The sequence below is a fragment of the Mirounga leonina genome, unplaced genomic scaffold (assembly GCF_011800145.1).
Source record: "Mirounga leonina isolate KUSES-001 unplaced genomic scaffold, KU_Mleo_1.0 Mir_114, whole genome shotgun sequence".
Taxonomy (NCBI): Eukaryota; Metazoa; Chordata; class Mammalia; order Carnivora; family Phocidae; genus Mirounga; species Mirounga leonina.
Genome location: NW_023270265.1, coordinates 30395739 through 30410177, shown reverse-complemented (window position 1 = coordinate 30410177; position 14439 = coordinate 30395739). Strand labels below are relative to the sequence as shown.

Here is a 14439-nt window from a genome sequence, read left to right as displayed (position 1 = left end):
ATGTCCTCCATGCTATTCCTTATGTTCCACAAATAAGTGAAACCATATGATAATTGACTTTTTCTGCTTGATTTATTTCACTTAGCATAATCTCCTCCAGTCCCATCCATGTTGATGTAAAAGTTGGGTATTCATCCTTTCTGATGGATAAAATCTTAAAAAAAAAAGAAAACATTTGTCCTGTGTTTTTATTGTTTTGTCTACTTCTTCTTGGCCTGTTCGTTCCATAATTTATTTTCTGCTCTGTGTGTTGGTATTTAACAGTGTTCTGCAGGAATCCCTGGTTTCTCCTTGTTGTACCCACTCTTCTGAGGCATTGGGCCCACTGCCATGGCTTCACCTACCGTCTAATGGCTAATGTCTCCAAATCTAGAGTGTCAGCCCAGACCTCTGTCCTGACCTTCAGATGAATGTATTTGAAAAATCATCATCTCTGCTTAATACTCACAGACATTTAAACTCAAATTATCTAGAACTGAATTTCATATCTACTACATGAACCTAACATTCTTCTTGCAGCAATTTCCATTTCCTATATTTTGGATTCTTAATCTTGGCTGCTTGAACTCACAGGTCCTTTCTGGTCTTTTCTGCTTATCCAAGCCCCCATTCCTACCACCCTGTTCTAATCATCATACTTCCCCATCTAAATTTCTGGCCTACCACTGCTACCTAAGGGTTAGATGATGAGATGTGTAATAAATGGATGGATGGATGAATAAATGGTAGAGGAAATGGGTAAATGGGTATAAAGTCATGCAGAAAAACTGGTCCCAACACTTCCCACTAAAAAAAAAAAAAAAAATTGCTTATTAATAGGGTAGGGAGCTGTCCTTACCACAAATGTCTGACTGGTAGAGGTGTGTGTTTCATGGCCACGAGGGCGCCACCCCAGTCTAGGAACCAGACATTGTACTCTTCATCAAAGATCTGGAACAACAACAACAACAACAACAACAATCTTAGCAACACCTTACATTTGCATAGTGCTTACAGTTTACAAAGTCTTTCACAAATATGGTTTCATCTAGGTTCTGAGCCTTCCAACAACCCTATCAGGTAGTTTGGCAAATACTATTATCCCCACTTAATAGATGAGGACATGGGCTTTGGAGAGAACAAATAATTCTCCCAAGGCCACTCAAATGGTATTTCCAGGGCTCCCTCCACTGGTACTGTGAACCACTGTGCTACAAGAAGCTGAGACAACAAGATGCTCAGCTAGATAACCCAAAGGAAAAATATGACTTCAAAAATGCTTCCCCGTCTTGGCATCCGAGTAAGTTACTACTCAGCTCTGTCTTCTTTCTCATCTATGCAGATTTTTGCCAATTTATAAATGGTCTGTATCTTACAGTGTTGTTCATAAACTGTCTAGGAGTGTAAAGACAATTTCTCTAGACATTATGATATACATGATGACCGAGTTCTTAGACTGAGCCACCACTTCCTAGGTTTCCATGCAAACTGGATGAAGGCCTAAGTTGGGCCCTTGCAGATCTTTACTCTGAATGTGCATTGGAACACAGTGCTTCCAAGGATCCAGAGTTATTCATTCTTTGATTCATCCCTTTGTCCATTACCTATTCATCTGTCCACTCATTCATTCATGCATTCAGTGATCCATTCATCCATCTACCCATACGCATTTCCTAAGCACCTATTATGATGCCAGGCTCTGAGCTATGAGAATGTCAGATGTAATCCCACATGTATCAGTGCTTTTATTATATATAAGTATCGTATCTCCAACCTGAAACAGGAAAAAACATTTCTGCAGCTGAAAACCAACCTCCTACTTTAGATCTTCTAGAAGAAAGTGGAATTGGACAATTCCTGTAGCTCTTAACCACTACTGGTTGTTCTTACAGCCTAGATGGAGAGGTTGGGATGGTGGATTAAGTGAACCATAGTAGAAAAGGTCAGGGGGTATAAACATATTTAAAAGGGAGGGAATAGGAGGAATGGGGTCTCCTGTACATATGCCCCAGGGAACACCATAGAGAAAAAGTAAATGGATTCTCAGGCTTAACCTCTCAATTGGTTTCCTTTCTCACATTTGCCTTTTAAGGAAATAAAAATGTCCACACTAATGGTAGTCTCAATGCAAAAAGGACCTCAGGGTGACTCATTTCTGTATCAGATAGAAATGGACTCTGAGCCTATCATGCCAGTGTTTTCTCTGCAGAGCTCAAAGGTGGGCTCTGTGCTAAGCCACATAATGGAGAGGCTGAAATGAAGTCTAAGGATGAGGGGTACAAGATTCTTGGCATGGGGGAGAGAGAGACACCATTATCTTTTCACTTTCTTCTCTATCACTCTGGCCACTGCTAACAATTGCCCTGTCCAACACTGGAGTGGAAACTGGAATCCTTAGCTATTTGGAAAAAGAAAGAGAAAACCAAAGTAGTAACAACACAAGGAAGGAATGTTGCAGTGGCCACCCGGCCAGGTGAGCTATTTCTTGAGTTGGAGGGACAATGGTTTGTTGCTAGGAGTTTCTGTCCCAGAAGAGTTGAAGTTCTAGTTTCCATCCTCATTTGACACTTAAAAGAGATTATCTTTTATTCTGAAGATATGTTCTGAATTATGTATCTGCTTCTCATCTACCTAATTGTGGCCTTGTGGGTAGGAACCTTATTCTTTGTTGTATGCCTTATAGTACTTAATTAAAATAGCTGGTTGCATCTGGTGGGTTCTTGGTAAATTTTTCTTTTGATAGTGGTAGTGGTGACCGTGGTGGCAATGGGGGTGGTGATGGTGATGCTGGTGATGGTGATGACAGCTTCATATAGGGATCCAAGTTGGAACTTGTCCAACTAGATTGCAGATGGTGGCTGCACCTACATCAAGACGTTCAGTGTTCCTCCTTCATCTTCCTCAGGTGAAAACCTTTCACCTTTAAGACTTAGTAAAATGTCAACTCTTCTTGTGAAATCTTTCCCAGTTTCTCCCAGTAGAAGCAATTCCTCCCTTTGCCCTGCAGGCTAAAAATGCTACTAAAATACAATCAGGGGCACCTGGGTGGCTCAGTTAAGCATCTGACTCTTGATTCCGTCTCAGGTCACCATCTCAGGGTCGTGAGATCAAGCCCCATGTAAGATTCTCTTACAATTCTTAAGATTCTCTCCCTCTCCCTCTGCCCCTGCCCACTACTCATGGGTGCTTTCTCTCTCTCTTAAAAAAAAATCACTCTAAACTACAGTTAGTTATTTATGAAGCTGTTTTCTCTACTTAATTTTGAACTCCTTGAGGAAAAGGACTCCAAAATATTCAACTGCCTCCTCAGGTTTGTACTTGACACCTAGCTGACATTGTATCCATCTGTGTTGTTCAATACAGTGGCCACATGAGACGATTTAAATTGATTAAAATAAAATAAAAAATTCAGTTCCTCTGTCACACTAGCCACATTTCAAGTATTCAATAGCCACATGGGATGGCACAGACAGAGAACATTTCCATCTTTGCAGAAAGTTCTATTGGACAGTGTGCTACAAATGTTTGTAAAATTGAATTAATTTTTCATGTAGTGATGTATCTATTAATCTGCTTCATACTTACTTAAGGCTGGGCCTACATAATACTTAACCCACCAGAGACTTCCACAGCTTTGTGCTTTTAGTATTCTAACCTGCTCATCTTGTAGATAAAGAAACAGATCCAGCAAGGTAAAGAGACCTATCTGCCCAGATCCCATGGCACATTAATGATAAGAACAATTTCATCAGTTGTATCCCCAGAAACCAGCACAGTACTTAGCATCCAGTGGCCGTCCCATACTTACTGCTGAATGAAAGAATGGAAAAAATGGGAAAATTCTGGTTCTTCCTATTCCTTACCCAATGCTTCCATTTTACCCCACTGCTCATCTGTCAGCCAAAATGGACCAAACTGAACAGTTGCTTCCACGTTTTTTTTTGCAACCACTCATACTGAGCCTGAGAATCTATAGGAAAAAGAGAGGGCAGAAATGGCCCTAAATGCCTCTTCCCTGTCCCCGATTTTCCCAGTTACCTGTCTCCATGTGTTGCCCCCATCAGAAGAGATGAACACACCAATATCAGTATATGAGAGCTCCGGGCCAATGTTGCCTGAAACATAAGCAGATCGTTTGTAATTGTTTGCAGATTTGGGACTGGGGGGGAAGGCAGCAGAGAGTAAAGGTTTTCCAAGTTATGTTTAAAGTTGACGTGGAGTGCCTGGTTGGCTCAGTCAGAAGAGCATGCGACTCTTGATCTCGGGGTCATGAGTTTGAGCCCCCCATTGGGGGCAGAGATTACTAAAAACAATGATTAATTAACTTTTAAAAATTCCTTTAAAAATAAATAAAAATAAAGTTGATGTGTGTAGTACTTTCTTGGTATCATATCAAAAACCCAGCAAGAAGAAAAAAACAATACGGGAACCAAAGTAAATAATATGACAGGAATGCATCTTTAAATGGTAAGAATCAAAGACTCGATATTAATGAGCTTGGATCTCTTGAAGTATTCATGCTGTTACCAACAGTCTCCTAAAATTGATCATGATAGGTGCTCCTGAAGGTGGCAAAGAGTGGAACAGTAGACATTCGTGCAGAAGCTGGGCCTAAGGACAACTTCCTCCTCATGTATAATTGTAGCCTAAGGAAAACCTGTGTGTGTGTGTGTGTGTGTGTCCATGTGTATACATGTGAGTGTGCATCCAACTTAAACATGTCCACTTGTCCCTTGAATGCCAAGCAGCTGAATGACCCAATATTATAGACTACGTAACCAAGTTTACAGGGTGCCCAGAATAAAATGACCGTACTCAGCAGATCATGGCCATCAAGTAGGGCAGGAAAAGAAGGCATCTGGTTTGTGCCACTCTTAACTGCCTCTATCCCATCACCCCTTCATTCTTTCTTTCCCATTCTTTTTCTTCCCCTTGCACATCATCACCTTGTGGTTATGTTCATTAAAAAAGGCAGTGATCAAGATTTTCTATTCTACCTATGTTGCCCAAGGATCCCCAATGGGCACCCCCCACCTCAGAGCCCAGAACAGTGCCCCAAATGTAGTAGTTAATTGCTCAATAAATAATTGTGGAATGGATGAATGAGTCAACAAATGATTAAGTCATGTTCCGATGTTGATGTGCATCTGGGGAGGTATCAAGAACCAGGAAAGTACCCTAAAGATGTAAGAATTTATCATTTTGGCTGATATTTTTTTCTTTAAAAATAGCAAGAAGGGAATGTTAGCTCCCACACATCTGTAGCCTAAATAAGAGCACAATAAAAATGCAATAATGAAAATGTTAATTGAGCTCCTGACATTTAATGCTTCAAAATGAGAAATTAAAGCCAGGATACAGCTTGTCAAGCTCCCATCAGCACCAGGGCATACACAGCTAGCCAACTTGTTTTGACACTCAGGCTTCCAAAAATAACCCTGGGACTCACAGCTCAGGCAGTAGGTGCGAGAGGGGTAGGGAGAGGCACAGTGAGCAGCTCTGTGGAGATCTTTCTGGAATCTGGAATTCAACTCTCCAGATAGGGTTTTTGGAAGACACAGATGAAGAAAGAAAAGAGGGATGGGACAGAGAATGTCAACTCCAATCATTTGGTGATGGTTGCCTGCTAAGAAGGATTCTGAAGCCAGATTTGGTTTCAAAAGAACAGAGCATGGTAATCAATCAGTCATGTCTACCAAGGTGGTCGAGAGCGAGAGACGGAGGCAGGTGCAGAGTCACCCTTGACCTGGAATCTGCTGTCCCCGTCATGGCTTCTTAGGGTCTCTCTCATCATCTCATACCCTCTGTAGGAGCTGGTTCTGTCAACTATCTAAGCCCCTCTTTCAAAGTTCCACCAGACTGATTTTAGAGGTGTTGTGGTGATGAGAATCCAAGGCTCATAAGCGAAGTCTGTTTTTGGAAATATCTTAGGTCAACTGAAAGGAGTCCTGAAAGAAATGCTGCTGACAGCAGGAACCAGAAAGTTCATTCCCAGAGGAAGGGACGGGAAAAGCTGTATCCAGGACAGTTGGATCTAAGAACATGGGCAGTTCCTAAGTGGCCCCATGGGGAATCTCTGATAGGAATAATTTGGTTCTGGTGTCAGAAAAGGAAGACTTGAAGAAAATGCCTCACTGGCAAAGTGAAACCAGGAGGCTCCCCAAAGTGGTCTCTGGTCAGGTTGGAAGAAGATGTAGCTATTCCCCACTGATGTTCCCCACTGAAGTGGTGCAATGGGAGAGAGGAAGGAGAGACACACAGAGGAACACAGAGTTTCTCTCACCAATGGCTTAGCTGGTAAATCCTGAAGGTTCCACTGCCCTTTTTGGCAGCTTTAAACAACTTGTAAAAACTCCCATTTCCTCCCAGGGCTACCTTTCTTTACTTCTTAAACACTTGTGCAAAAAAAAGAAAGAAAAAAAAAAAGACATAAAGAGAGGGAGAGAATTCTGTAGTCCTCTGGAGTAAGAGATGCTTCTCTCACCAGCCCAGATGCCCATTCAGAGGATTAAGGGCTCAGTGAAAAAGGAAGCAGCAGACAGTGCACAATGCACTGCAGGGAGGAACGTGCCTCCATGGAGCTTCAGTTTCTAGGAAGCCTGGTACGGAGCCGGGGGGTAGCGTGCAGCCAGCACGTGAGGGGGCTCAGGACTAGTTCTGGCTGGACAGAAGAGAACTAGAGCCAGAGTGCGTGTCGGTGTGGGCCTGAGACCTCTTCCTCTTCCTCCTGCATCACCTCATCTGTAAACTGAGGAGAAGACGCATCACCTTTTCCGCATCACAGAGCTGCCGTGCAGTTGAAGCACGAGAATGCTTTGCACACCGTGAGGCACCGTGAAGACCGGGGGTCTTGACGCGTAGGCTTGAAAGCACAGTGGTAAGAATATTTAGGACCCTGGCGTACCTGCTGGCTACGGGCAATTGTCAAACTCTCCAGACTGGAATGCCATCTGCCTTCTGAGACGGCTTCCACTGGAGTTAGAGATGGCTCCTGGCCTCCACACAGCTCCCCTGAGCCCACACCTCAGAGCGAAGGGGAAGAGGCGGTGAGCAGCGGGAGCAGACGGGAGGGAGCCCAGGGTCACAGACACCCAGAGGCAGGTGAAATGACAGGATGTGCAAAAGGGCCCTGGAGAGACAGGCTCCATGCCAGCCACTGAAGACATCCATGGCTGACTTCGTAATTATTTTCCTGACAGCCAACAACCTCCCAGGGATAGCAGACAAGCACAGTAAGGAGAAGCTGGGCATGAGGAGGCATGTGTCCATGACCCAGGGCTGGCTTTCTGTCGGGATCTGTTCAGCTGTGTTACATCCCTCCCAACGTCCCAGGGCCATTTGTATGGCAAGGAGCCATACAAAGTTATAAATGTTACAAAGGGGAGAGGAAAAGAGCATTAGTAAATTCTGATATTCAGTTGACCCTTGAACAACATGAATTTGAACTGTGCAGGTCCACTTGTGATTTTTTTTTTTTCCAGTAAACACAGTATAGCACTGTAAATGTATTTTCTCTTCCTCATGATTTTCTTAATAACATTTTCTTTCCTCTAGCCTACTTGATTGTAAGAATACAGAATACAGTACATATAACATATAAAATACATGTTAATCGACTATTTATATTATTGGTAAGGCTTCTGGTCAACAGTAGGTTATTAGTAGTAGAGTTTCAGGGACTCACATGTTATATGTGGATTTTCGACTATGTGGGGATCGGTACCCTTAAGCCCCATGTTGTTCAAGGGTCAAGTGTCTACGGACAAAACCCTTTCAAAAACAAATCTTTGGGGCGCCTGGGTGGCTCAGTTGGTTAAGTGTCTGACTTTGGCTCAGGTCATGATCCCGAGGTCCTGGGACCGAGCCCCACGTCGGGCTCCCTGTTCAGTGGGGAGTCTGCTTCTCCCTCTCCCTCTGCCCCTCCTCCTTGCTCTTGCTCTCTCTCTCTAATAAATAAATAAAATAAAATAAAAACACATCTTTAATGTGTCCATGTTTGTTAATTTATAAAGGCTTAACATGCGACTAATTTAGCGGCACACAATGGTCACAGGCAAAATCTACAACTAATCCCACCTCACTATGCTCTGAGCACCCTGCTGGATCTTGTGGACATACTCTTCTAGCTCTAATTTTTACAAACTCCCACAAGGTAGGAAAAAAAGAAACCTGTTTTATAAATGAAAACAAAGCCCAGTGGTTGAAGAACTAAGCCAAATTCACAAGGCTAGTGTCAGAGCTCAGCTCAGAAAGCAGGACACCAGCATTCCTGAGTATATTCATTCAGTCATCGTAGGCCTAGTGTATGCATATGATTTATGGATTCTGTTGAAGGAGATGCACAAATCACAGTCTTCTGATACAAGACCAGGGTTAAATTTCTGTAATATTACTGATGATAAGAGCTAATGTGTATTGAGCATTCAGTATGTCCCAGGCACTGTCCGAGCACCTTAAATCTAGTTCTTCATTTAATCCTTCAATTCTGTTATGTCAATACTGTCAACCCCATTTTGCCAATAAAAATACTGAAGTTCAGAGTGGTTAAGTCACACAGGACAATGCCTGGCTATGTAGCTGGCATATTAAATAATATTAACTTTTATTATTGATTACTGTTTTCTTTTCTTTCTTTCTTTTCTTTTTTTTTTTTTTGATTACTGTTTTCCATGTTGCTTCTATTCCAAGCCAGGGTGTCCAGCAGGCCTGGAGGAGAGGCAGAGAGTGCTGCAGTCCCTGAGTTGGGAGGTCTAACCCACAAGGCTTAGGGAGTGTGGGGATCACTCCCCAAGCCAGAACAGCAACAGAGCCTCGTCGCTCGCTAACCTGGACTGAAGCCTGTCCTGAAGCCAGTGGTGTTCCATACAGGGATTCAATCCCTACGGGGTTGAGAGAAATGGCCTGGGATGCTCGAGAACTACTCTCGCTGCAAATCTGATCCACGTGGTCAGTCACCGATGGTGTTTCAAAGTTCCTGCAGCTGGGGGCATGGAGAAGGAAGTCGTGTCTAGGAGAGCAGTGACCAGGAGCCAGAGGTTCAGGTTGATGAGACAAGACAAAATGTGCCATCTCAGGAAGTCACTGTGAATTTATCTGCTTTCATTAGAGAAAAGCCTAACACCAGAACTCTAACTTCGGAGATTAGAAGCCTGCCTTGCTTTATGGCATCAATGTATTCCTGAAAGGTACATGTAAATCAAACGCATGCTAATCAGAGCACATTCCCCAGAGACTTTCATTTTCATTTCAGAGTTGCTTTATCTTCATTTCTGATTGATGATCAGTGGACAGTGGTTCCAACAATGCAACCTTAGGGGGTTTTTTGCCCTTTCCCCCAGATTCTCGGCCAAGTGGTTAATCATGTGTAAACAAACCTTTACATGCACCAGAGACCTCCTGATTAAAAACAGCTCTGGGGTGAAAGCCTTTGCAAAGAATTCTCTGTGTAAAGAGAAAATTGCCCCAACTTATATTTGGTGAGCTGGCAAGTTCATATATCAAAGGTGTCTTAAAGTGAGAATTCCCTATGACAAACAAGCTTTCTGATCAGTCAGTTTACTTTGAGAGGAACTCTGGCCTCTTGCTAAGCACAGGGAACAGCTCTGTGACTGTGTGGGATGCGCAGTAACCTAGAAGTTACAAGTGTCTGGAGCTCTTTTCCTGGGTCATGAGACTGGTTCCATAACCCTGCCCATTTTCTGGGGGGAGTGCCCATCACTTTCATCCAAATGCTCAAATGAGTCCAAAAAGGTGATAAATATTCCAGAAGCTGTCAGGGACGAAGAAGCACAGGGAATGTCTTTCTTACCTGTAGCCACCACGAGTCCCGGGGCTGTCTCTTTGCTAGAAATTCTTCCTGAGGAATACGGATTTTCAGAGATCTGCAAGTGCAGGTGTAAGGAGCAGAAGGGCTAAAATGGAGAAGAAAACAGCTTCATTCCGGCAAACTTCTGACACATACCCCTGCCCCACCAGAAATAAGGCTTCCAGAAACAGTCGCACCCTAAGATTTGGGCAGGAGACATTTCTGCCTGAGGCAGCTAGTATGTTCATATCAGAAGGTGCCCCCATCACAACTGCAGGCCTCCCCTCCCTTCCTCATCCATGTCCCATCCATCAAAGTCCAGTCCACGGTCAGCCTTAGGAAGCCTCCCCGACCATTCCCTCCCACAGAATGATCCTGACCTCCCCCTGTTTCTAATCTTGACCATCACATCCTGCTTTTTAGAGCTGGAGGCAGCCACCGGGAGGGATGCAGAGGGGAAGCTAAGTGAAGCAGTCTCCAGGCCCTCTACCCTCTTCTTCAACCAGATTGTTTCTGTTTCTCCTTCACATTATTTGATTCCTGTTTATAATGTTACTTCAGTTTTACCTAAAATGTTTGAAGACACTGTCTAAAACTAATAGAAAGTTATTTACTCATTTGTCCTTTTTTAGGTGTTCTGAAAAAGGATGAGGGATTTATAGATAGGTATCCTATATAATAAATAAAAACAAGAGAATGATGAAATTGGGGAAAGGAGAAAATTAGGTTAGGAAAATAAGATAAAGCCATGGGTAAGGCTTAGGAAAAAAGAAAACTCACACTATGACCAGCTCCTAGGTGGGTGCGCATTTGACTCTGATCTGCCTGGAACCCCAGCTGAAAAGAGGGGGTTAGACTGAAATCTACAAAAAAAAAAGGAAAGTCCCTGTCCGCCCCCATATCCTCAGTTATTATTAACATAATGTCTACAATGTGGAAAGTTGGTAATAAACCTTTTTAACAATGGCAAAAGGCAACTTTTTGCTGAGAGAAACATAACCATTTCCGAGGCCTTGGAAGAGTTGCTCACACAGGTCCTTCCTAAGACACCACAGAGGGTCCATGAATTTCACTGTTAATGATCTGCCTTCCCTCCCCACCTAGAGCTGACACATCTGAGGGCAGAGAAAACTTCTTATGCATCATGTCCTCCAGAGTGCCTACCCCAATATTCCATACACCTGGCACACCCTGGGAATGCTGACAGAGTAACCACTGTCCCATGTGGACACACCAGCCTGACCTCTCCTGGGCTGGCAAGGCAACTTTTGCTTACCTTGACATCTATCAAGCACTTATCAAACTGAATCATATCAGTAGCAGTTAGCAGGTGTGTTTCTACTCCTGAGCCCTGTCTGGGACCCTGGAATGCAGGCACTGTCTCTTAAACATGTCTTTATCTTACTAAGAGTTGGAGTACATAATGTATTCTCAGTACAAGCCCGTGAGTTTCAACTGAGCTTTCCATCCAAGTGGTATGGCAGTCTGAGCCCGGAGATCATCGCCCTGGGGGTTGTGGGAAATGCCTGCCCGGCACCAGCCAAGTTCCTAAGACCCCTTACTGGAAGAAAGCCCCTGATGGGACATCCCCAGGTGACCAGCTTGCCCTGTGGACTTCATGTGAGATGGGGTGACTGACCAGCAAGCAGTGTACTGGACTTCCACGCAGGTCCACATCTGGGGCTTGAAGTAGGCGCCAGTCTCTGCCCTTGTTGTAAGTGATGTATGTCTTCACCTGGTCATCCACTTTCTTGTTTGCCAAGAATATCCCTTTGATACCTGCTACCTAGGAAAAAGGGCAAGAGATGGAGAACCATGTTGGGCCAAATGCTGATAATCTTGGAGAAGCCCTGGGAGAAGCCCCAGCACCTCCCACAGGGTGTTGGGGGTATAAAAGAAGAGAAGAGGAGGAACATAGTGAGAAATGCCATATACCATGTGGTCTTTGGGAGAACTTTAAGTTCATCTCTTCACCCTCTACCACCTGCCCCTGACCCAGAAATCCCACTGCCCTTTTACCCATGTGCTTTTCCCACTTTACGTGTTTCTGCATTCTGTTCATAGGATCTTATCCTTGATTAACAATTAACATTCCCTCTGAGGTGGCAGTGGTTGATAACAACCAAAGGGGTTACCCCTTCTGTGGAACATGTACTTTGGCTCAGGAGGAGCTTGTAGGCAGATTTTGAAAGCATTAAGGTATAGTCCTTAAGGCTGGAAGTTTAGCCTCCTGATTAGTAGTGAGGCAGATATTTTCAGGCAGACGACCCAGCTTGGTGACCTGGCATCCATCTTTGTGTGATCCTGCATAATTTCCATGTCACCTTTGGGTCTCAGCCAATGGTCACTTTGAAATAGACAAAATCAACTCTGCCCTTCCTCTTTTTCCTCAGCTGGCTAAGCATGGATACATGAGATAATGCAGAGCACTCTTGCCAGAGTTCCTGATCTACTGGAATTTGCATACCCTTGATATTAAGAAGGGAGAAGATCATCGCCACAAAACAAGAAACTAGAGAATTAAAAGAAATTTATGATTCAGAAATGTTCTAGAGTAAGTCAGATTCAACTCAAACTTTTATTCCTTCCATGTCTACATTTTGGGCAATAAGAACAGATATTCTGAATGACAACAGTATCTCAAAGAAAGATTCCCTAACTTCCTGTACAATCTCAGCATGTTCCAAAGCCAAAGGGCAAGTCAACTCATTTAAATGTATATAAACATGAGGTTGAATGATAGGTTTTCTGGAAAGAGATAGCTCAGAATTTTAAGTGTATTTATTCCCCATTCTTTGAGGATCATGGTTAACTGAGAGAATACCAGTGGGAAAGAATTTCATAGAAGTGAGCTCTTTTATTTTTTTAATGACATAATTTAGTAGGTGAAATAAGTTTGTTTTTGCTTTTTTTTTTTTTTAAAGTAACCGGACTGCCCTTGAAAAAGAATGCCAATGCAGATAAAAACAAACAAAAAATGGACAAAGAATGTCAAGAGGAGAACAGAATTTATCTGGGAAGGACACCACCAGGGGAATTTGACAAATGGCCAAAAAAGGAATGATTAAATTCCTAACCTGAACAGAGGGTGGGTACGGACAGAAGCCAAGGTGGGAGGAGGGACACTGGTGTCAGAGTTCTGTCCTTACCGGACAAACCCTCCCTGCCCTAGCTGCTTAAAGTCACTGCCATTTTGGGAAGACTGGCATCTTCTATGCTCATCTAGGGGCTCTGAGGCTCTCCTATCACCTCAGTCTTTAAAAACCAACAGCAAAAGTGTTTCTCTTAAACCTGACTACCAATTTATTCCTCACAGAGAATGGATAGAACCATCTGTCTGATGGAGGCCTTTTGGTATTTTCTTTAGCCATGGAGCTGGTACTTTTTCTGTTGGACCACCAGATAATGATTCTAGAGAACTCTCTCCTGTAAGCCAGCTGGTCCCCTCCAACATGTGCCCAGGGCCTTGGTGTCTACCTCCCTGGAGAAATTTACAAGTCCGACTTAGATTTCTGAGCCTGCTCCTGTGGAGCTCTTGTCACCCCCATCCACTGCCTCCTAGCTGGATGCATCACAGCATGAATTACTAGCCATTCAGTTGCCTCTTGGGTTCTTCTGGATGAGTGTCTTTGGAAAACGGAATGGTCACTACCACATTTTCTCACTGAGCACTACACCACTCAAATGGGCATTTTTTGCATTCCCTACATATTCTGAGAGCAGAATCTGGAGAATGGGGTCTGAAAAGACACAGGAAGGAGAGATTTCCAGGGAAGCCATCTGCAGCTCTGAAGGACTTTCTCCTATAGTTGAATATGAGCTATCTCCCTCCAGTCTGAAAGAATCAGAACACTTCTGATTTTTATTTGGATTGCTCAAAACCCTTACATTAATCCTGAATTGCTTCTTGGCTCTAAATCGTGTATAAATAGCCTATAAGTTTAGAGGGCACTTTGCTTCTGTGTGCCCTAGGCCAACAGCTTTCAAACTTTTTGACTGCAACCCCAGTACAAAATGCATGTATGCTACAGCCTAGGACTCATACCCATGTACACGTGCATGTGCGCACATGTAGGCACATGTATGTCTCTGACGCAAAAGTATCACGAAACACTACTGAGCCTCACTACATACGATATAAAGGAATGAGAGAATGAGACACCCATTTTAACTCTTCCACCCAAGGAGGTACTTGGCATCTGATAAACTCTGATCATGTTTCCTCCCACTGTTGTTTAAAATCAGAAGCATGGCTTGCAGCTGCCGGTCCCAGAATTCAAAGAGAAGGGCACCAGCTTGGGATGATGTCCACAGAAGATGGCAGTACACATACAAGCCTGTGTGGCCCACTTTCCTTCTGGGAATCAATCTGAGGTACGAAGAGGAACTGACAGCAGCCTCTTGGCAGAGCACTGAGTCCAGGTGCTATGGGCATCTGTTGCTCACCTCCCTGGGCCCTTAGGACAAGGAAACCAGGGCTCTGCTGAGAAAAGCAATTACCATGGTCTGCCTTGGGCTGTCCCTAGAGTGGGACTGGTGGTGAGGGGCCGATGAAGGTAAGGCGGGGAAAGATGTGCCTGTGGAGTCTATAAGCAGCTGTCCATCTGGCCAAGGATGGGTCACTCAAGTTCATGATAAAGCAATGATGGGGAGCA

The 14439-nt window shown here is 43.8% G+C and overlaps 1 protein-coding gene across 1 annotated transcript in view; it reads right to left on the bottom strand.

Moving 5' to 3' along the window:
• SORCS3 (sortilin related VPS10 domain containing receptor 3) overlaps nt 1–14439 on the bottom strand; it is a 577834-nt gene that overhangs the window by 82319 nt on the left and 481076 nt on the right. The window contains exons 10-13 of the mRNA XM_035028663.1: nt 11424–11570; nt 9788–9890; nt 4018–4094; nt 839–930 (exon numbers count right to left, since the gene is read on the bottom strand). Coding sequence (XP_034884554.1) covers nt 839–930; nt 4018–4094; nt 9788–9890; nt 11424–11570 — 419 coding nt within the window. The remainder of the gene's footprint in view (nt 1–838; nt 931–4017; nt 4095–9787; nt 9891–11423; nt 11571–14439) is intronic.